Here is a 23,753-nt window from a genome sequence, read left to right as displayed (position 1 = left end):
CAGTGCCATCGAGGACACACATGCCTTCCTTCAGCCCCACCCTTGGGGATTCTTCCAGGTCCCACAGGGAGTGGTCTGATTACCAGGGATCGGTGAAGCTGACTTCTCCCGGGCACTGCTGCCTCAGGCCACACCACCATCGCCTGCTCTGGGATGACTTCCTGCAGTACTGCTATATGATTCATAGGGCCTGCTCCGTGGCCCGTGGCGGGGGCTCCACTGTGCCCTTGCCGGAGAGGGTTCTATTTCACCAGCTCAAAAGAAAGGCATTCCCGAGCCCAGGGGACCCAGACCACATGGGGAAACCACTCCCTTTTGCCAGAAGCCTCCACTTTCCCTGAATCCTGACAGCGATGCCCACATCCGCAGGGGTGGAGGCACACACAGAAGGAATGTCACAACGGCCCCTCTGGAGCCTGTTCTGGGGTTGGCAAGTGGGCACAGCTGTCTCTAGCAAGTCCCAGATGAGCAGCGGCAGCCGGCAGGCTGTCACGAAGGCCTCGGCTCTGCCACTCGCTACCTGAGTGGTGTGGGCAGGTCATCTCGCGCCCCCGTTCCTCTGCCGGCTAATTAGAAAAAGGAGCATAAAATGCGTTCCTTGCCCGAAAGGAGCACTCAGTTAGTGACTGTGCAGAGTGTCGAGTGCCAGGCATGGCGGGTGGGTTTGGGGCTTGACGGGCCTGGGCTCAGCTCCCGGCTCCGCACTCCTGCGCTTGGGTGAAAGTATTCTCCTCCTGTGTCTCAGTGTCCCTCTCGGTGCAATGGAAGCGATAATAGCATCTACCAGGTGTGAGGATTCCTCATATGGCTGAGAGACAGTTGGTGCTCAGCAGATGGTGGTGACGTTCATGATTCATGGGAGCTTGGCTTTGTGCTGTTCTGACGGTTCCAGCCTCATGTGAGCCGTGCCTCTGCCTCCCCAGGAGTCTTCAGCAGACCTAACTCGCCAGGGAGGGTTACTTCCAGGAGCCCAGGTTCAGAGGATAGCATGGACCTAAGAGCTAGGTGTCTATGGCTCAGGGACTCGCCCTCTCTGAGTTTCTGTTTGCTCCTCTATGAAATTGGACCTCAGACGACAGCAGTGCGGATGGAAGAGTATGTGCGTGCGTGCGTGCGTGTGTAGTGCTGGCACATTATAAATGTGTAAATGACGTGATGGCTATTTGTAGATGAGGCCACGGAGGGGCCCGTCAGCCTACCCCCTGCCCACAGCAGGCTGGAAAAACCCAGTCAGATGCTGCCTTGCAGACACGGTTTTCTTCTTCCTCCCTCCTCGCCCCCTCCTGGCAGGCATTTGGGTCAATCGGACTCCTTAATTCATAGCACATTATCGACTTTAGTCATGCAAGACCCTGCCTTTGTTTTGTGTTTTCTTTTTCTTTTTTAAATTGTTACAAATTGCCGATTTTCTGTTTTACTCTTAAATTTTATTTCATTTCTTTTTAGAGTTATTTTTCATTTTAATGTAATGTAGTCAAAGGTACATGTTTTAGTTTATACTTACATGTTACTTTTGTTTTTCATTGTATCATTCGACTTAGTTCTAAAATGTTTATTTAAAAATTTTAATTAATGTACATTGTTTTATTCCTCTTATTTTAATTTTCTATTTTACTTTTTAGTTTTCTTAAATTATTTTGTGTTTTTATTTTTCTCAGTTTTTTTATTGGGTTTCCTGGACTTTTCTTATCAGTTTATAGGGCTTCTTGTACTGCCCACATCACTGTCCCCACATCACTGTCCCCCCATCACTGTCCCCCGTCGACTCGGACATGGCAGTCATCTTTCTTCAGTCACTTATCTGTTAACTTTGTACCCTCTGCTGGACAACAGAAGCCATTTATGATACTGTCCATTCAGTCAAATCTCTTGAAGGAGGCAGGCTTCCTTCTGCCTTCTGGTCCAGCCTTTTTGATTTTACAGAAAGTCCTATACGAGGGTCTCAAAAGAAGGGCATGGGCCCTCAGTTCTCTACCCTGGTGCAGACCACCAGACGCCACCTTCCCGTGAGCTATTCCTCCTCAACAAGTGTCGATAGTCCCAATGCAGCAGCCCTGGGCTCTTCCTGAGGACACTCCTGGAAATCCCAAGGGCAGGTGACACCTCTCTGTTCACTCTCGTTCCCTAATGTCCTGAGTCACTGCCTTGCAGTCAGCACACATCTGCTGAACACGTGCCGTCCGCTGGACCCTGTCCTCAGGGGTCCCAGCCTGGTAGAGGAAGCAGTCCCAACAGAGTGAGTCTTAAAGTAGGAGGAGGAGCGATGTCAGTGGGAGCCCTGGCCCTGGGGACAGGTGCGGTGGGCTTGAAGTTCCCCCAGTGCTGAGAGCATCCCCTGCCAACAGCAGACATCTTGCCAGGGCTGCTTTGGCTGAATGGCTTCACTTTGTGGGTCATCTTCTTCTTTTGCATCAACATCCCCCTTCCCCGCCCCAAGAAAAAGCAGACACTGGGACATTTGTGCCTAAAGCAGACTTTTCCAAAGGTCCAGGGGGTGGGCTCTGCTAAGGGCTCATCCCACAGTGCATACCATTTCCGACAGAAAGTGACTGAATCGTCCCCACAGCCCTCTCTCCTCCTGTCTGGAGTAACTCCTTCTGCTTCTGTCTGTCCCCACAAAACACTTGGGAACCCTCTCTGGCGGGCCTTGGGTCCTGAGGGACATGCTCCTGAGAGACATGGTGTTTGATGGCATTTCTCTGCTTTTGGAGAGACACTGGGCAGGAGTCAGCAGGAGAGGCTGACAGGCCACAAGGGGGCGTGGCCCCCAGCAGTTAGGGACGGGGGCTCTGGTTGTCTCCCACCTGACTCCTCACTGTGAGTTCTTAGGTCAACCACTTCACCTCTCAGAGCCTCAGTTTTCTCATCCATGAAATGGGGGCAGCTGTAGCCTCCAGGTTTGTGGGGTTGTGCTGGACGTGAAATGACTTCACACAAGGACCCAGGTAGCCCAGGGTCCTGTGTGTAGCAGATGCGCAGCCAGCGGCAGCCTGGTTCTGCCCCTTTGCAGCCCTGGTCCCTTGGAAGAGCTGCCAGAATTCAGAGACCCACGTGTCTGGCCTCAACAGCCCATTTGGTTCCAGCTCTCAATCTTGGTTTTCACTGGGCAAGAAGGATACGGCTCCCATTCTGTAGATGAGGCCCATGGGCACTGCTATGCTCCACATCTCACTGCAGAACATGGCTGAGGAGGAGCCTCGCCTCGGTGGGGAAGGGCTGATAATAGGAGACGTGTGACTTGGAACAGCGAGGCCCCAGCCACCCTCAGCCTCAGAGTGGGCGCCGCCTCCCCAGTCAGGGGCCAAGGGCCAGGCTGTGCACAAAGCCAGATGGAAAGGACCAAAGTCACCCACGTAGAGGCCAGGGTTCCAGCCCTCAGGGACCCACCCTGTGGCTCTAACCAAGTGCTGGCCCTTCTCTGAGTCTCAGGCCACGTCTCCAAAGTGGGGTTACTACAGATTGTGAACTTTACAGACCCTGCCCGAACTCCTTTCTCAAAAGGAATTACAGTTTGCCTACCCGCTAGGTCACAGGTGGTCATTCATTCTTGTCTTAATCATCATCTCAGAAATTATTAGTGAGGTGGGAAAGCTCTTCATGTGGTTACTGGCCCCTTTGTCTTTCTTCTTCGAATCACTTCTTTGAGTCAGCATCTCTGTCTATTCTTTCACCTGGATTGTTCCTGTCTTTCTTATTGATTTCTAGGAGTTCTTTGTATGTTAAAGATGCTGCTAATCCTTGATCTACTTTTTGCGTGACTGGCTTGATGACTGGCATGAACCTGTAACGGGGGATTACTAACACAATGGGTACTCTTTTTCTCTAATTCTCCATTATGTTTAATCCTTAATAAGTTTGGGCAGATCTCAGCACTTTCTGGTACTTAAAGTCCCAGTCAGGTGCTACATTTTAAAAACACGTCCCCAATTCAAAGCTCTCTCCTTCCGCGCCAGTGACTTGGCTCCTGACTCCGTCTGCTCTGGAGGAAGGTGCGCCATGCCCCTCCCTCCTTCCCAACCCCTGTGCATTGGGGGCAGAAGAAAAGATGGGACAGGGACCGCTGTCTTAGTTCTCTGATATTGACTGTGACCTCACAGCTCTGAGCACAGAGAAAACTCAGGCCCCTACCAGTGGGCAGCAGGGTCAGGTATGAGCACCCCTCTGCCTCCCTCCACCCCCCTCCCCGTGTGTGGCAGGGGCCCTAACTGTGGCACGGGTGTGATTTTGGGGGCAACAGCATGGGCCTGACCTCTTCTGATCTTCCTAGGTCCCTTACTACAGCCCCTCCCCCACAGCCTTTTGCCCCTTTGGGCTGGGGGTCTGCAGCTCAGTTCAAGCTCAGCTGCCCCCTTCAGAGTGCACTTGACCCAGACAGAGAACTGGCCAAACCGTGGCATTACGGGTTTCCCTAGGCCTGCCCCCGCCCCCTGCGTCTCTCATTTATTCTCCCCTCTCTCCCAGTAGACACGCGGAGGGTCAGCAAGTGTGTGTCTGGTCGGGGATAAAATGCCCGTCTCCATGGCTGTCAGGGTCCTCCAAACTATGAGTGATTCTCTTGCCACCCCACCTGGGTTTAGGGAGGCAGGGAAGCAATCTGCTCTGCCCCAGCCTCTGGGGGTGGGCGCAGTCCTTCTTGGATTTTCTTCAGACATCTGTTTACACCGGCTGGGGAGGCCGGGGAGGCCAGGGAGGCCGTGGAGGGGGAGGCATCGGAGAGCACAAAGATAGTTGGCTCCACTCATGAAATCCTAGAGGGGCATCTGGCCCCCGTTCCATACTCATGAGTCAGCTCTCTTTGGAAAACTTGGTGGTGGGTCGTAGGAGGGACACAGACTTCGTTTCCGCCCTTAGTCACAAGTTCTGGAGCAGCGAGGTAAGTTCATTCATTCTGTCAACAAACTTCCACAGCCCACCCGGCGTGGCCTGACGCTGTGCGCTGCACAAGTGCCCGGAAACTGCCTTCACAACCGCGTATAATTTTGTGCATCTTTCTAAAATGTATCCACAGCTCTGGGATTTGTCTTTGAGCTTTGGTTCATGAATAAAAGCGAAGAAGAGAGTTTTTTCTGTTTATATTTTGTTTTCATTCTTATATTCTTGGAGTCTAGAAGAGGGCCTGGTACATTGTGGGCATTCCAGAAATGCCTGATAGAGGATGGATGGACAGATGGATGGATGAGTTGCACCCTTACAAACACTGTGTGTAACCACCCATTCGACAGACAGAGAAACTGAGGCCTACAGACAGAGGCTCCCTGAGGACGCACAGAACTGGAATGAGTTCCCATCTGGGCTCTTTCCCTTGCACTAGCATTTGAGGAAGGGGAGCCAGAGGGGAGAGGCCAGGCCCAGAAAGGGGTCCCTGAAGGTGCATGCTCGCCCTGTGCCTGGCATGGCCAGAGGCCCAAACTGGACTCCCAACTCTCTGTCACCCCTTAGGACCTCCAGGTCCCTCAGGAGCTGACTGGGAGGGGCTAGGGCTGTCCCTGGAATGCCAGCAAGGTCTTTTCCGAGGGCTGGATTCAGGCCTGCCTCAGCCAGCCCCGAGTTTAGACCCAGCCCCCTCCCCAGATGCTAGCTGGCAGTGTGAGCTCGGGTGTTCTCTGCACCTGGAGCTGATCCTATACCTAAAGCTTCCTTAGGGCTTAGTTTCATGAGGTGAGGGGAGCATTTGTGTTGGACCTATTCTGAAGACGAGGCTCTCTCCGATACATAATCATCACTACCCGTTAATAATTGCCTGGCTTTAAATCCCAGCTTGCCACTTACCAGCTGTGGGATCCTGAGTGACTTGCTCACCTTCTCTGCACCTTAACTTCCTCATCTGCCAGAGGAGATAATAATTCCTTAAAGAGTTTTTGTAGCCGAGTCTGGCCACACAGCCATCCCCCCCGCTGTGCACCTGCCATCTGCCAAACCTTGTTCTCAGCCTGTCACGTACACCAACTTATTGAACCTTCATAGCGATATATGAGGACAGCTATCCCCATTTTACAGATGGGGAAACTGCAGCTCAGAAGGTGAGCCTGGGGTTTACACCCAGGCTGTCTGATTCCCCAGCCAGCGCCCTTAAATACTTCGTGGTGCTCCACCACCTCTCCTCTTGCCATCTGCACTGTGGGACTTTCGGCCTCGAAGGTGCTCGGGGATTTTCCAGGCCCTCAGACGCTGCCTCCAGAAACAGGCAAAGGGAACCAAAGACCAAGGCTTGAGATCCTCGCCCCCATCAGGCCTCAGCTCTTACCTGCCCAGTTCGCTGAGCACCTGTATCCCATCTCGTCTCAGGAAAGACAAGGCTTCCTTGACTGAAAACAGCTTGAAAGCCCTTTACCAAGACGAAACCTTTGTCTTTCTGCTGGGGAAACTGAGGCATGGGGCGATGAAGGACTCTGCCAAGGTCACACAATGAGTCTAAGTCCAAGCCGAGACGGGAACCATGATCCTTCCCAGTTCCCAGCCCTGAGGACTTCAACGTGACCGAGTAAAGGAGGTTGTTTGTAGAGCAGACTGCAAAGCCTGGTTACCTTCTCAGATTAATCTTAGGAATCATGGGCTTTTCAGTTCTTCTTAGAAAGTTCCCCCACTTCCCTGAAATCCTTGGCATTCTCCGCAGGGCTCGTGGGGACCTCCTGCTTTGGACTGTGGCCATTGCCCCTGCCCCCCAGGTGTGGCACTGGGTGTCCCAATAGGCCGTATGTGTCCCCCCACTCAGTCAAGGCTGATGTGTTTAGAGCCTCCCAAAGAGCCACGAGAGGCCATGAAACCCTCTGGGAGGGAAGGGATTAGCCCGTGTTTCCCCTGGTCTTGCCAGGCACTCTATACACAGCTCTCAGGCCACTTCACGGCAACCAAGGGAGGCTCAGAGAGGACCAGAGGGGCAAGAGACCTGCCCAAGGTCAAATGGCCAGACCATCCTGCCCCACCGTGGACAGAGCCAGGACTAGAGGGAGCAAGAACTTGTATGAGTCCCTTCCACAAGCCCCCAAATTCTCATTGAGCTCCTACTGGGTGCCAGGCATTTACTTGCTCCACCAGATAGTGGGACCACAGCCATGAGCAAACAGAAACAGGCCTGCCTCAGCGAGATTCCATTTGCGGGGATGGGAGAGGTAGGAAGATCTCTAGAGGACCTACTAGGTGCCAGGCACTGTTTTGAGCATAATGCATTGGATCATCAAAATAGCCTTAGGAGCTAGGTACGGAGGAGGAAACTGAGGCACGAAGTGTTTCAAGGGTACACAAACTGCAAACATCCCTATAAAATGAAGAGAAAAGAAACTGTCCTCTTAGTATTTTTTCTTTTAAATTGATTCCAGAGAGAGAGGAAGGGAGAAAGAAAGAGAGAGAAACATTGATCATTTGCCTCTCGCACACACCCTGGCTAGAGACAAAACCCACAACCCAGGCAAATGCCCTGCCTGGGAATCGAACTTGCAGTCTTTTGGTTTTTGAGACAATGCCCAATTAACTGAGGCACACCAGTCAGGGCCTCTCAATATTTTTTCAAAAGAATGGCAACTGCACACAGCCCACTATTTCATGATAATTTCACATGTAGGACAATTGCAAGGCAACTTCTTACACAATTTCCCACACTTGAGAAACCTCATGACACTTTCACACACAGGACAGTTTTGTGACATTCCCAAGACATACCGACTTTTTGACAGTTTTACACATAAGGCAGCTGTGTGAATATTCTGTGCTCATGGATAACAGAGGGCTGAGCTCTGGGGAGACGTGTCCTGGCGAAGTCCCCTGGAGGGTGTGACTGCCCTTCCCTGGCCCCTGCCTCATCCAGCTGCTCCTACCCCCAGTGATGAGGGATCCAGTGACAATTCTTTAGGAAAAAAAAAATCTATGCTTTTCTGAAGGTCACTGGTGGCCATTCTGGGCTGCCCAGTGCCCCCAGGGCTCCCGCCAAGGACACAGATGTGACTGCTCTTGATGGCTGGCTAATGGAGGGCAGAACACATCTTGTGGGTCCAAGGTGGGGCATTAAGGGGCAACAGGGAAGCAGAGATTTGGTGTGGTGGGGAGGATACCTGCTCTGGACTATACAGCACCGCCCTCCCCCACCGCCCCCAACACACACACCCAGCAGCAGGCCAAGGACAGGACGGGGCCTTCCCCGGGCTTCAGTCCCAGGCACTGGAATCCTTTGGTTGTGGGTGTCATCTGTCAGCACACACCCACCAATGTCCCAGAGGCACCCGCCTGCTTGGGCACACAGGAACCCAACCCCTCCCCTCCCTCCCATGCTTGGAAGGACTGTCCTCTACTTGAGGGAAAATGCCCCTCCCCTTCCAAACATTACCCTCACCTCTCATCATCACCAGGCCGCCAGGGCAGGGCGCTGTGACTCAGTAGAGTTTGGGGACCCTGTCTAGCTCTGCCACTTACAGGGGTTGGCCCTTGAACCTCAGTTTCCTCACCTCCTCACTTCTTACAATGAAGCCTGGGGCCCAGCACCCTCGGCATCAAAGATTGGGGAGCTTGTGGAAAAGCACAGCCTCAGGCCCCACCCAGGCCTTTAGCACCATCGTCTGCGTCTGCGTCTGCGTTTGCACCCAGGGTCCCGGGCGCTCTCTGTGCACACGTCAGTCTAGGAGGCCCCAGCTGACCTCGCAGGGTGTTTTGGAAGGTCACTCGATGCCAGGCACCTAAGTGTTAACTCAACGGCCTATGCTGAGGGGTGCCCGGCACCTCTGCTTTTCACAAGCAGCCCCAGGTGATTGGGATGTGGGCTTAAATCTGGGGATCAGCACTGGCTGGGAAGCAGTAGGCGTGGGTGTGCACGCTGGCCCCACCAGCACTTCCCATCTCCCCGCCCAAGCGTGGCTGTGTCTGAGAGGATGCCCTGTGGATTTCAGCAGTGGCTGGGGTGGGGCCGGCATCTCTCATCTCCCCAGTCCCAGGTGGGGGTGGCCAGAGAACCACTCATCGAGCATTTAAGGGGGGGCCTGAAAGACAGGGGTGACAGACATGTCACCCCTGCTTGAACACACCCGCACTGATCTGCTCCGTCTGCTGGTGCTGAGGGGAGAAGGAATGAGACCTGGAAGGGGCAGGTCAGCTTTGGAACAACCTGAACTGTCACGGTTCGGGCAGTTTCCTGTCTCCATCAAGTCCAATGGGCACTGAAGGGGCAGTGGCCTTGGCACCGCAAGGACCTTAGCAAGGCCTTTGAAAGGGGGGCTGGTTCTCTGCGTGGAGGACTGAGGCGGGGGGCGGGCACACCAGCAGCCAGGGTGTACTGTGACCTGGAGACTCAGCATCAGGTCCTGAGGTCCCACTGCGGGGTCTGACTGTCCACTGCCCCTCTTAGTGAGGGGCCTCAGCGGAGTGGCGTCACTGCCCTGGGCCTCAGTTTCCCCCCTCTGAAATGGGTATGATAATTGCACCTGAATACGTTGTGCCACATCTCTTTGTGGGATGGTGAGCAGCTACCACAAAGAATGAGGCCACAAGGTGCAGTGAGCCAGGTGCCGAATTGTCTGTGCTGGGGGCCTGGTTTGTCCTTCCCTGGAGCCCACCTGCAGTGGTGGGAAAAGAGACACCAAACTCAAACAAAAAATATGCCATGTATCAGGTGGGAATAAATGAAGAACAAAGCAGGTCGAGAGGGGGGTAAGGGGGGTGGTCCTGCTTCAGGAGCAGAGGCCTCACAGGGAAGGGCACACTCCAGCAGAGACCTGACGGGGTGAGCCCTGTGGATGAATGGGGGAGGGGCCTTCCACGCAGGGGGAAGAGCAGGTGTGAAGGTCCCGAGGTGTGAGTGGCCTGGGCGTGTGAGGAACAGCAAGAACCGGACCGGTGTGGCTGGCGCATGGAGAGTGACGGGGAGCGGGGGGCAGGGGGGAGAAGTGCAGGAGCAGGTGCTGGTGGCTTGGACGGGGTGGGGGCCACAGCACCAGCAGTGGAGAGAAGTGGTTGGACCCTGGGCACATGTCAGAGGTGGAACCGACCGATTTCTGATGGACGGCATGACGGATGTGAGGGAAAGAGAGGAGGCGGGATGACTGCAGGGTGTTGGACCGAGTAGAGTGACCGCTGACTAAGCCAGACGGAGATGCAGGTTTGGAGGACGCAGGGTAAAGAGTCTCCATGGTGGGTGTGTGCCTATCATTATTACGTTCTGAGAGTCTTATCCACTCACCCCTTAGGGGTCATGTATGGACCCCTTAGCAGGGGGCGCTATCTGCTCCTTCGCCCGAGCTCCCTCCTTGCCTTGTGGAACCAACTCACATACTGTCTTGTGCTCGCCTCTCTTAGGAACCTTTCCTCCTCCTACACAAACTAGTCCCGCCTCCATTGCACCCTCCACCTAGAAACCCCCCCCCCCCCAGCTGACTCCAGCCTCTGAGCCCAGCCCGGCCCACCAGGGGCCTTCACTCAGCTCTGGGCAATGCTGGGCAGACGTTGTCACTCTTTGCGCTGTGCGATCCTGGTCCCCCCCGACTAGACTGCAGGCCCCCTCAGAACAGGTGTTGAAAACGTTTGTTAAGCCATCACTTATTCATTCATTTAGGAAACAGTTAGCAGGTGCCTACAATGTGCAAGGCTATGGCTATTTGAAGGAGAGGAAGCCAAGCTGGGCCCCAGCCCTCGAGTGAGCACCTTGGGGGGGCCGCCCACCTATCTCCCACGAATCAAGTTATAAAATAGTGCGTGTTCACCTGCCATCCGCTGTGCATAGCCCTCTGCCTGGGTGAGTTCACATCCACCTCACAAGTTCCTGGGAGGTGGTCAGTACTATTGTCCCCATTTTGCAGAAGAGAAGACAGGTTCAGAGCAGTGAAGGCACTCACCTTAGATCACCCAGCCTGGAAATAGGGGTTTGTCAAGCCCCAAAGTCAAGATCACTTCAACATTCTGCTGATTGTGAGACCCTCCCGGTTCCCTCCTGGGTACTCAGAAGAGTACGGCGGGCTGGATGCTTCTAGCCCCGAGTGCCCCAGGAGTCTCGAGGCCAGGTGTCATCTCCGGGACCCATCCCTTCTGCGGATGGTGCAATCTACCCCCTAGGCAGGAAAGCGCCAGGCTCCTCTGAACTGTCCTAGTGAGCAGTGGTAGTGACTGCCTCCCATATGGGACGGCCACGCAGGCAGGGGGGAGCCCAGATGGTGTTTATTTCCTTTGGTCATCGGCGATAGCACCCCCCACTGCCAGGCAGGGATGAGAGAATGCACTGCCCAGCACTCCCTGCGTGGGGCCCCCCTGCATAGTTCTGGGTTCTTCCCAAGGACAGAGCAGGCCTGTCCCTCCCTAGGTTACTGGACCTTGGGGCAGGAGGCAGTGGGGTCTCTCTCTTTCCCCATCCTTCTCACCCCCCAGGGGGGTCCTTCCGGGCAGCTGTGTTAAATCCTCAGTCCACAGTGGCACATGCTGTTCTCATGCAGGACACACTTCTCTGGGCACACCCCAGTGACGAAGCAACTCTATCCCCAAAATGCAGACACCAAAACAAGTTCTGTGCTGACTGCCCAAGCAAATCAAGGACTGCGAACACCCACAGGGGCCCGCAGGTGGTGACAGTGATACCGCTGGGACCCTCATGTCAGGCTCGCTCAGGTCCCCACAACCTTATCTTCTGGGTCAGCCAATATGATTCCTGTTTCATAGAGGGGAAAACTGAAGCACAAAGAGGTTAAGGTACTAGTTTGAGGTCACGTGGGCAAGGATAAGGGGCAGAGCTGGGATTTGAACCCACGCAGTCTGACCCTTAACACTTCTCTACTCTTAAAGTATGGTCCGGGGTGGGGGGGCAGCTGTCTCTGTGTTAACAAGCTCTCCAGGTGAGTCTGACACGTGCCCTGGTGTGACAACCCCTGTTCTCCGTGGTCATCTGACCTGAGGGAGTGAAGTGGGTAGAAGAGAAACGGCAACTCAAGGATGATAATACCTAGCAGCTGGCCTCTGCCCTCAGTGTCTGCGGTAATAGGGAGCAGTGGGGACTGCGGCAAACCGGAACACATGCCCATCCATGTAACTCCAGCCAGTTCTCGCCTTGCAGGAATGCAGGCCCGCTGTTGGCAGATAGTCTGACTTTTTCCAGAGAAGCCCAAACGCCAGCTTTTTATGTGAAATTTGACTTTTTTTTTTAATGTTGGCAATCTATCCAAATTGTTGGGTGGGAGCCATTTTTTGTTTTGTTTTGTTTTGAAGTGCAGGGCTGACATTCTTCACTCGGCACTGAGGCTTTTTCAGTGGCAGACTCACTGCGAGCCACCGAGGAGATGAACCTGACTGGAGGAACGTGTCCTTTTCAGAGTCTTGGATGTCACTCCATGTCCTTTGACCCCCTCCAGGGAAGCTCTCAGAGTAAAGTGGGCGGGGAGCATGGCACTGCAGGGGTGACCCTGAAAGTACTCTGAACCCCCAAATGGAAAAAATACAGAGATGGCTTGCGAACATGGAGCCGTTGACTCCTAGCGTCCAGGATGTGGATTGCCCTGAGGGCGGGAACCGTCATTCGAAGAGCACGGGTCATTCCCCGAACCCAGCAGAAAGAATGGCCTGCCTTTCACCCAAGACAAAAGTTCCCTCCTTGTGTCTCTGCCCTGAGCTCTTCACCCTCCCGAAGATGACAGACCACCTGCCTGGAGATGGTAGTTGGTAGCTGCTGCCCACCGACGTCTCTGGCTTCTCTGTGCTCACTTCTCTGTGGGAGGGGAGGAGGGTCCGAATGTGGGCTTATAACCCCACCATGTGTCGTGACAGGGCAGGAGCAGAAAAGGAACTTACACTTATGCAGAAGCACCTACTATGTGCCAGTCCTTTGCTGGTTGGTTTGTACACACCTCATAACAAGGCCCATGAGGATAGGAATTGCTGCCACGGTTTTACAGATGGGGAAACTGAGGCCCACAGAGATGAGGGCACTTGTCCAAGGTCACTCAGTGGTGGAGCCTGAATTTGAACCTGGGCACCTGCACCCTAACACATGCCCTGAGATGTCTGAGGGCAGAAAACATGTCGTCTGCTTCAATATAATGACGATAGCTCCAACTTATGAAGGGCCTGCTGTGTGTAGGGCTGTCAGCTAAAAGTTTTCCATGCCCTATCTGCTTTAATCTCAACAACCCTGCAAGATAAGCATTATCACCCCTTTTAACAGCTAGAATAACTGAGGCTCAGAAAGTTAAAGTCCTTTGCTCCTGGTCACACTCCTGCCCCGCTGGACCTGACACAGAGGAGGGGCTCAGTAACTACTTATTGGATGGATGGATGGAGGGATGGAATGGACCAATCATTCAATCCTGGGCTAATATATGCATCCAGAGTTGTTTTAAGCCTGTATCTCTTTGTAAATTGCCCAGCCTGAGCAAGTTTCAACTCAACCCCCGGGTAGCCAGAAAGGCAAAGTGACTCGGATGTCATTCCCAGCCCCCTGCCATTCCCTGCCAGCTGCTGGAGTGACACAGGGCCACACTTTTTGGTCCACCTGGCATCTTGGCTGGGGAAGAATGGCCTTGATTGTGGGAGACAGTTATTAGGGGAAACCGCAATTGGTGCCATCCCCTCTGGTGCCCTGAGAAAACTCAGGGACGTTGCCATTAGAACTCCAATGCTTTCGTTTACAAACATGCATCTGAGCTGGGAGCGGGCAGCGACGAAGGCTGGGACCCAGAGGTGGTGTAGAAGGACCCAGGGGCTTTGAAAGTGTGCTCCTGAGAACACAGAGATACTCGGAATGCCCTGGGGTGGGGGGATGGAGGGGGGCAGGCCCCTTGTCCTCGCTGAAACACAGCTGCTCCGCCACCATCTGTTCCCTCTGTGGCAAGCCACATCATTTTGGCTGTAAGCTGATAGGAGGAGAGCTCAAGTGGGAACACGACTGTTTGGGGATCTAGGGGTGAGCCAAGCCATGGGGGGACTGGAACCTGAGTGTGGAAGATGGTCAGAAACTCAATCTTTGGGGGCACGTGAAGTTTCTGGTTGCGGTTCTCTCTCTGCCTCTGATTTGTTTCTTTTTCTCTCTGCTTCTGTATGGGTCGGGAGTCTTTGGTTGAAAGTGACAGAAAACCTAACTCAGAGTAGCTTGAGAAAAGAAGAGAATTTGTGACTCCCCCCACCCCCAGGGTGAATCAAGGTGCACAGACAACCTCGTGGCTCTGCTGCTGCTGCGTGGTCTCCACTCTTGGGACACCCTCCCCTCATCTGGTGCCCCCCAGCTCTGGTTTACATCCCCCAAAATCCAATGAAGTAGAAAAGAGCACACACACACTCATGGACAAAAAATAAATAAATAAATCCTAAGACCAGGATTTGCGGAGACACATGCCTATGTCGGAATACACCAGGTAGTGGAGGGGACCTGATGCTCTGTTGGCCAAGCCAGGTTAAGTGCATCTGGGTGGAAATGGCTCCACATGACCCGCAGACTCAGGGAGAGCAGAGGGATGGGGCCTCTGTTAGCAAAGAGAGGGGCCACAGATGCTAGTACTAGAATAGGCCACTCTGCCTTCCTGCAAATGTTCTTAGGTCAGCAGGCCCGCCCAGAGCATGGTCGGCCAATCCAGAGTCAGAGTTCTCAAGACACGCAGTCTATTGGCCCAGCCTGCATGAGGGGTTGGTCCCTGGTTCAGTCATCCACCGGGGCACAGATTCACGAAGCACAAACGTGGCTGCTGGGGCCAGTTGTCAGGGAATAGGAATTGTGAGCAAGGACGACACTTCCAAAATGCCTTTTACATTTACTTTGGACTTGCTAAATGTATGTTCCTGGGTCCACACCAAACACCTTACAAGCCTCCCTGGGGATTCTTATGCAGTCAAATTTTAAAACCGTTAAGTTTGCATATTTCTAAAGCAGCATTATATAAACTCTAGTTGTCATCACTTATTATCCATAAAATTGGCACTCAACTCTCTACATGCATGTCCTTCGGAATGGAGGAAACTAACATTGCTGTTTTTAACTGGTTATAGGGTCGTGAGGAAAACACAGTGAGACTATCAAAACCCAGCAAGTCAGAGGTGCCATTACACTATAGAGGCACTAGAGGGCACCCTAGCCAACTGCCAGGACCAAGGCAGAGCTAAGGCTCTTCAAAGACCTGGGGTTGAAAGATGCTACTTGAGACCCTTGGTGTGCTCTTGTACACGTATACACTCACCCTGACACTGTCCAAGGTCAAGGGGAGGGCCCTTGTCGGGTTCTTTTGTCTTCAGAATGTGAAAATGCCACTCTACAAATATTAATGCTGTAGCTCCAGTTTGGGCTTCTTCACTGTTGGCTGCCTGACTTTGGGGAAGGTTCCACCCCTCTGGCCTCAGGTTCCTCACCGAAACTGCAGGGGTTCAGCTGAGTGATTCCCAAGCTTTTCTGAGCTACAGTGGTTATTTACAGTTTTGCTTTGTCCCCATCTGTGTTGCTGTCAGTCACTTCTGCAGGTTTCAGCTCTCCCAGGAAGTCCATAAAGGGTGGGCTCTGTGTGGCTTGCCTCTGAGGCCCTAGGCTCTGCCCGGCACACGGCAGGCCCTGAGTGAGTGCTCCAAGGGGAAGTGCAGGGGCTACCAGCCTGGTCCCCCAGCTGACTCTGTGGGACCCTGGGCATATCATTTCACCTCTCCTTAGTCTGTTTTCCTAGTTGCAAAATGGGCAACACCACCCCTGTCAGGGCATGAGTCTCAGTCCACAAACTCAATCTGCAGGAAATATCATTTTGTTTTTCTGTGACTGAACCTAATTTCTAATCTGAACTCCTTTCCTGCAAATGACAGAGATCACTTCAAGCCAGTTGAGGGTCCCTTTGCTCTTTGTTGGTGGGGTGGCATCTAAGGTCAGGGGGCTCACACCGTGCTGAGGCACTGAGGAGAGGCGCTCTGGCCTCCGCTGACATCACTCTATGCCCACCTGCGAGGCTGAAGACGACATCATCAGTCATTGTCATGTAGTCCTCAGTATGTCAGAAAGGCCCGGTGGCCTAAACAGGAGAGACAACACCTTCCTCCCTCTCCTATAAAAGCATCTGAGATAGACAGTCCTGGGTTGGTATGGCTGTGCCATCACGTCTGTCAGGTCCCTCTGTCACCTCCATCTGCCATGGTCCCAGCTACCTAGTCCTCAGCCTCGCAGGTGGGAGGAAGAAGGGGAAGAGAACAGCCCTGCCCTTCCTTTGAAGGGCCTTTCCCTGGGGTTGCACAGGACACTCCCACTTAAAGCCCATTGGCCAGAACTTTAACACATGACCACCCACAGCTGCAAAGAAGCCTGGGGAATGTAGTCTTTATTCTTGCCAGACATCAATTCCACTAAAAATCAGGGTTCCTTTACTGAGGATGGGAAAGCGAATGGACTTGGGGACAGCCAGCTCAGGGCTGTGCTGATAGTTCTCAGGGGTGTGGGTCCCCATGGCTCTCAGAATTTCTGTAATCTTCCCCTGCTCAAGATCTCAGCTTCAGGATGGGCCAGTACTCAGGAGCTGGGAGGAGGAGGAGCAGACAGAACGTAGTTCTTCACCCCTCCCCCAGCCCCAGGACACAATGGAGACTAAACTTTTTTTAAAAAATATACTTTATGACAAAACATTTCCAATCTACCGTCAAGAATGAAAAATAATATGATGAAGATTTGTGTACTGGGCAGCCAGGTTTATCAAATCTTGCCATTGTCATCTTTGCATTAGCTTTTAAGATATTAAGTATTACATATACGAGTGAGGTCCCAGTTTTCTTCCCCAATTTCTTTCCCCGATTGTCACCCAAGAGACAATCAATCCTGAATTTAGTGTTTATCAGTTCCTTATATGTCTTTTACTCTTAATACAAATGTATATATGTCACAAAATACTTCTGCAGACTTTTGAACTTGATACAGACGGCTTCTTGCTGTAGGATTCACTGTGCAACTTGCTTTTTTGCCCTCAGCACTGGCTTTGAGATGCAGCCATGAGGAACTCTCCCTCTGCCATTCATCATGGCCAGGCCATGTACGTGGTCATGGCTGCAGTATATGACTGTACCATAGTGTGTTTACCTATTTTGATAGATGGTTACTGGATTTGTGCGGTTGTTAACATTGCAATAAGCATCATTGTACATGTCTCTCTGTGCACACACACGAGTCAGTGGTTTTGATAGTGTGTTCCTGGACCAGCAGCATTAGCCTCACCTGGTTATCTGCAGAAATACAGATTCTCAGGTCCCGCCTCAGAATTGGACCCTCCAAGGCAGAGCCCAGTGATCTGCATTGTAACCAGCCCTCTAGGAGGCGCTGGTGCCTGCTTGAGTTTGGGAACCTCTACTTTAGGTTTTGTAACAGAAGCACATCCTCGAATTTATTACTAGATTCTGCTAGATTTCTCCACAAAGTATACACTCCTATCAGGATGGAGGTTTCCTCTCATCCTTGGTGTCATCAGAACTTACGGTTTTTGCCAGTGGGAGGTCTGGGCTCTGTTCACTTCTCAGGGATGTCCTGTCCGTGGCCCTGGAAATCCCTCTTACAACATCACACTTCCTCTCTGACTGCAGGTCCTGCCAGGTCTACAGCTTTGGAAACGCACAAACTTTTACTCTGCTCCCTGTGGCAATTTCTCTTCCGGAGGCATCAGTTACCTCCACATGAGCCAGCTGGGTCAGCCAGGGATCCCAAATGTAAGCAACAGCACTGGCAGATATGTGAGGCTGAGTCCAAAGGGCTCCTTTGGGTCACATGACTGTACCTAGTTGCAAGGGAAGCTGGGAAATGCAGTCATTTGTCTAGGGACTATGTGCTCAGTTAATATCCCAGTGAGACGATCTGACGTGCTTCACACGTATGGGTTGACCATCTCTCTCTCCCTTTCCCCCACACTCCACCCTGGTCTGGCTGGCAGTGGGCACTGGTCTGGGGGGCAACTGCACGGGCTGCGTCATCTGCTCAGAGGAGAACGGCTGCTCCACCTGCCAGCAGAGGCTCTTCCTGTTCATCCGCCGAGAAGGTATCCGCCAGTACGGCAAGTGTGTGCATGACTGTCCCCCCGGCTATTTCGGCGTCCGCGGCCAGGAGGTCAACAGATGCAAAAGTACGTGGCTCTTCCCTTGTCCTGTGCTAGTGTTGGGCTCCTGGGCACCTCTGGCCCATGTCCTGTCTCTTACCCCGACAGCCACAGGGGAAGTGGGTGAACGCCTGAACCCAGACTCAGATACTTGCTTGGTTTCAGGCTGGCTCTAAAGACCCAGGAAAGTCAATGCCTTCTCTGGCGTGAGCAGGGAAACTTCACCTCTACCCTAGTCTGCCATGTGGACTTGGGACTATGCCCCTTCTGAGCCAAGCTCAAGTGAGAAAAGAGTACCAACTCCATCTCTGATTTCTACTGTGACTGGCAACAAATCATGACCACCTCTGAGCTCTGATGGAAATGAAGCAGGGAGTCCTCCCTCCTAGCGCAGATTTGCTGTGTGACTTTAGGCAAGCCACTTGCCCTTTCTGAGCCTCAGCTTTAGATACAAATAACCACGCTACCTGGACATGTTCCCTGCCCCTGCTGGACCTCTGTTTAAATGACAAAGGGAGTTCTCCTTGAAGGCAACCCAGTTTGACTTTGGGCAAGTCTGGACTTGGAAGGAGACACTGAATCCTGAGCCCAGTGCTCCAGGGCCTGAGGCTGCTCAGAGGCCCTCCCACGTCAGGCAGTCCCAGAATGCCCTCTTCCTGGGCTGTGGTCCTCATCAGGGTGATCTTGGATCTATTACAGAATGTGGGGCCACGTGTGAGAGCTGCTTCAGCCAGGACTTCTGCATCCAGTGCAAGAGGCGGTTTTACCTGTACAAGGGGAAGTGTCTGCCCACCTGCCCACTGGGCACTGCGGCCCAGCGGAGCACACAGGAGTGCCAGGGTGAGTGGGGGCCTCCTCATCCGGTTCCTTCCCCTCCCATCCCAGTGCAGGAGCCGGTGAGGTTGTTAGAAGACCCGGGAGAAATCGTAGTAGAATCTATGAGGCTGGCAGGCCCAGCACCACCCTGCCAGGTGTACTCAGGAATCCTTCAGTAGGATTACTATCACTACCAGGGTCAGCATCCCTATGATCGCCAAGGGAGGCAGCTGAGTGCAGGAGAGCACTGGTTTTGCAGTGAGACAGGCCAGGGTTTAAATCCCAGCTCTAAAATCAGTCACCTCGAGCAAGTTACTTAGGCTTACTGTCCCTCAGTTTCTCCACCTATTAAAAAAATCACCATGGAACGTACTTCACGGGGGGAGGGTTGTTAGGGGGATTAAATTAATTAATAAAACCTGAAGTACTTAGTACAGTGACCGGTATACAGGAAGTGCTCAATGCGTGCCATTATTATACGTGTCACATCAGCTGTCATCGCCACTCCTGCTCGGTTTCCCCAGCTGCTCCTTTCCAGACTGTGGCCAGTCCTTAGACAAGGCTTTTCTCACCTGTGTCCTCACCTGAATCTCGTGTCTCTGCCCACATGTTCCCTCTGGGCTCACGTTCACCATCATCCCAACAGCTGGTGGCTCCTGGTGACTCACTGTCCCCCGCCACGTCCCTCCCTGAGCATCAGCCCACATCCGCACCTGCCCTCTGGGTGTCTCCGTCCCTCCCTCCGCATCCCCAGCCTGGTGCTTCCTCCGTCAGTAACCACCAGCTCCATGACCCGTGCTGGCCATGCAGGACCTATGAGCATCCTTAATGACGCTCTTCTCTCCTCCTGCGTCCAATCCAATCTGCTCATTCGTTTGCCAAGAAATATTTGCTAGAGCACCTGCTCTGTGCCAGGCACTTTCCGAGGGGCTGGGGACGTATTAGTGAACGGAACAGACAAAGCCTCTGCCTTCGTGGCTGTAACATTTTGCTGAGCAGACAGAAGAGGCACACAAGAATAAATACACTAAGAAATAATAAATATAAATAAATAAATACAGGTGACAGATGGCTAAATAACTTGCGGGTGGGGGGAGAATATGACTCCCAAACCCACCGTATCCCTACCCACCCCCTTCTCCCTATTCTATCCCTTCTTTCTCTTTCTCCCCACACTCTGCCCATCACTGGGGTCCTGGCCACAGCCTCCTGCCTCAGGTCTCACTGCCTCCAGCCCATGCTGGCTCTCATCCGAGCAGCCAGAGTGATTATTTCAAAACAATAATATGATCCGGTTTCTCTTTGGCTCAAAGCCCTTCGGTGGCTCCCACTGTCCTCAGGAGAGCCCTCCCAGGCCCTGTGCAATCTGGTCCCCGTCTGCCAGCCTCTCTACCCCATTATTTTTTCTCTCCATTTGAGTTTATACTCCAGCTTCCCTAGTTCTAGGCCAGTGTCAAGGCCAAGTCCTCCCGGAGACTTTGCAGGGGTTATTCCTTCCACCTGGGGCACTTCTTTTTTCTGCCCTTCCCTGAACCTGGCTCACCTCCCCACCCCCACTTCAAGACTTAGGTCAGGAGTCTCCTCCTCCAGGAAGCCTTCCCAGTCTCCCAGGCTGAGACCGGCACTGCCTCTGGGCTCCCACAGCCGCCTGCGCTTCTCCATTACAGCATCCTACCCTTCAGCCGGACCTCTACAGACGGTGAACTCTGGAGGCAGACCCAGGTGTGCCTTGTTCTGGTCGCACCTGAGCACCCAGCCCCCGGCACTCAGTAGGACTCAGTCTCTGCTTGTCAGACGGAAAAATCTAGCAGAAGGATATTGTTCTAAGGCCCGGAGACCCGGTTCTGGGCCCTGTGGGGTCTTAAACCCACTGTGTTGTGTTGCATAAGCCCCTTTGTTCCCTAAACCAGCCCATCCCCGGCGCCTCCCCCGCTCTAGGCCTTGATGTCCTGATCTGCCAAATGGGGATGTTGAGGGCCCCCCCATTCTCTGCTGTCTCTCAGGGACTCGTAAAAGCAGCAAATGTGAAAGAATACACATACTTATATATATTTTTAAATTAGTCTACTAAGAACTGTAACGTCCATACCTCGTTTTCCCTCACAATAGCACTGCATAGCTTGCAGTGCTGATCAGTGGTGCGTGGTCAAGTTCAAAGCCCATGCCCTGGCCCTGAGGCCCCTTCAGCCAACCTTCTGGTCCCTTCTGTCCCTCCCTTCCCGGACCCTCACTCCACCCCCACTCTGTCCCTCACACACGGGTTTCCAGGCCCCACGGGTGTGCTCCCTTCCATCTCCACACAGTAGCAAACTACTCTCTCCCCTTGGCTTCTGTGTCACCTCCTCCAGGAAGCCTTCCCCTTTAACACCAGCCCACAACAGCCTGTGCACGCTTTCAAATAGCCCTCATCCCAGGCTCTCATAAGTAGCAATTTAAATGTCTCCCCTCTGCCCCTGGTACAGCCTGAGTCCCTTGCATTGTAGAGATGCGGGCAAGGGAACCAAAGCCCTCAGAACCTGCCCTTGGATCTGAAGGATGCTCCCTGCCAGCTGACTCCATCTGGCTGTCTGTCTGTCTGTCTTTTCCTCCACCCCACAGAGGAGTGTGAGCTGAGCCCCTGGGGCAGCTGGGGCCCCTGCACACACAACGGGAAGACCTGCGGCTCAGCCTGGGGTCTGGAGACCCGGGTTCGAGAGGCTGGCCACGCTGGGCAGGAGGAAGCAGCGACCTGCCAGGTGCTGTCCGAGTCCAGGAAGTGTCCCATCCGGAGGCCCTGCCCAGGAGGTGAGCACCGGGCCAGGCAGGCAGGGCCACCGTGGGAAGGGCCCAGGGGTTACTGTGAGTGGCCTCAGGACACTGGTCTCACAAAGAGATGCATAAGGCTGCCTGAAAGTCCATCAGCCACCACTTCACGTGGGTTCAGCACTGCCCTCCCAGCATCCTTTCAAAGGAGGGTCTTCCTTGCTGGGTCAGACCCAGATCACTAGGAAGATCGAGCTTGTCCCTAACATCGGGGGTTCTCAGCACTTTCACACTGACCACGTGCCTTTTAATCCCGAAGATTTGGGAACACTCTCTTTCCTGCTCTGAAAGAAAATTCATGGGTAGGGTAACCCACTCACACAGGTTGTTAAAAAAATCTCAGCATAGTGCTCAAGCCACAATCTAAAAGAAACAAAAGAAAGTTCCTCGCGGCAGCGCGCAAGCCAACACACGGGAAAGCAGAGCAGAGCGTGCTCGGTGAACTGCAGCCATGGCAAGGGCGACAGCCAAGGTCAGAGCCCAAGGGCAGGCTTGTGAGGAGCAGTTTCCATGATGGGGACCAGCCCTTCTTAAAGCCAACAAAACTGCCTGACTTCGTGACTGACAGCGCACTGGACCAGTCAGTGAATGGGGCGAGTGCTCAGACACCCTTCCCATTCCCTCGCAAGGCGGAGCTCGGCTCTGAGCAAGCAGACTCCTCAGCTACCGAGAGCCGGATGGGACAGGGGCAGCTCTTCTTTGAGAGGGACAGTCCCTACACAGCACCCCTGATCCCTGTCCACTGAATGCCTCTGGGACCCTCTCCTTTGTCACAATGAAGATCACCACACAGACATCCAAATTATCCCCTGGGGCCTCTTAAGAACCACTGGCGTAATAGAGGGGCTGCAGAGTGTGGTAGGTAAGATGAGTAGTAATAATATGGAATTAGCTAATGTCAACTGTGCACCTACTATGTGCCAGGCACCATGCTAATTCTTCATACTGATTAAGTCATTTATTCTGTACCGTGATGCTACAAGGTAGGTGTTGTTATTATTCCATTGTACGGATGAGGAGGTCGAGGCCCAGAGAGGTGAAGTCATTCACCCAAGACTCACACAGCTGGGGAGGTATGGACCTGGAATGCAAATGCAGGTCTGTGGACAAAGAGGAACCTAAAGTCATGCTCAACGATGTGTTCCTTGGGCACACAGCACGGACGTGGTGGAGCTGGGAGTTGAACCCAGGGGCGTCCCTGGGTTCAGAAGGACTTGTGGTACCTGGGTTGGGAGTGCAGATAACAGAAAGGGGGTCTTTGGGAGTCATGGTGGGCAGCTGGGGCCAGAGACGCTAAGAGCCCCAGGGCCAGAGAAGCACTCAGACAGGTGGTCTGTAGCACCTATTGTGACCACACCTCTCGCGGCATCTGACAGCTGGGGGCTGATGGAGGGCTGGAAGGGGGGAAGGTCTTCTCCCTGATGACGAGGATGAGGATGGGGATGACGACAGCGGCAGCAGCTGCTGCAAACACTCAGAGGCACTGACCACGTGCTGGGCACTGTAGTGAGTGCTTTGTAAATATCACTCCTTCAGTTCTTACGACAGCCCTGCTGTGGGCTCCTTGCATCACCCAGGTGTGTCAGCTCAGAGAGGCCTCCATGGCACCAGGTCACAGCACCTGCGGCTCCCTGTGGTGACCCCACTCATTCTCATGTTTGTTCTGCGTCTGTGATCTCCTGTCAGGGCTGGCTGTTTGTCTACCCTGTCCATGGCTGCCTCTCCAGTGCCTGGGACAGGTCCTGACACAGAGTAGGTGCTCAGTTAACTTTTGTCGGCTGAGTGGATGGGAGGCCCAGGTGGGCAGGTGGTGGGCGGATGGGCAGGCATCGGGCAGGCATAGGGAGGAGATGGAGACCCACAGTCGTTCACCCGCTACTCCCACCTTCAAAGCCGGCAAGGGCCATCAGGCAGTCCCTCACCCTGTCCCCAGAGGCTGTCCCCCCTGTGGCCTGACACAGGTAGCCCGGGAGCTTAGAGTGGGAGCCTAGCTTCAGTGCCCCCTGAGGGCTCAGGAGTGGGCATAGGGGGCACCAGGAGTGTGCATCCTGGTCTGAGGAGATGGCCCTGAATCTGCCTGAGGAGGCAGAAGCCCCAGCTCCTGGGGATTGAGGCACACAGGAGACACTTGAGAGATCAAGTTGCCTT

The 23,753-nt window shown here is 53.6% G+C and overlaps 1 protein-coding gene across 2 annotated transcripts in view; it reads left to right on the top strand.

Moving 5' to 3' along the window:
* The window catches only part of RSPO4 (R-spondin 4), a 37,107-nt gene that overhangs the window by 12,000 nt on the left and 1,354 nt on the right, over positions 1-23,753 (top strand). The window contains exons 2-4 of one of the 2 annotated variants that reach the window (XM_037044722.1): positions 17,826-18,014; positions 18,687-18,827; positions 21,402-21,587. In XM_037044722.1, the coding sequence (XP_036900617.1) occupies positions 17,826-18,014; positions 18,687-18,827; positions 21,402-21,587 (516 nt within the window). The remainder of the gene's footprint in view (positions 1-17,825; positions 18,015-18,686; positions 18,828-21,401; positions 21,588-23,753) is intronic. The other variant, XM_037044723.1, reaches the window with a different exon arrangement.

Source organism: Sturnira hondurensis, unplaced genomic scaffold, assembly GCF_014824575.4.
Source record: "Sturnira hondurensis isolate 20B ecotype Veracruz unplaced genomic scaffold, ASM1482457v3 Scaffold0004136, whole genome shotgun sequence".
NCBI lineage: Eukaryota > Metazoa > Chordata > Mammalia > Chiroptera > Phyllostomidae > Sturnira > Sturnira hondurensis.
The sequence above is the reverse complement of the archived record's forward strand: the minus strand, read 5'-3'. Positions and strand labels throughout refer to the sequence as shown.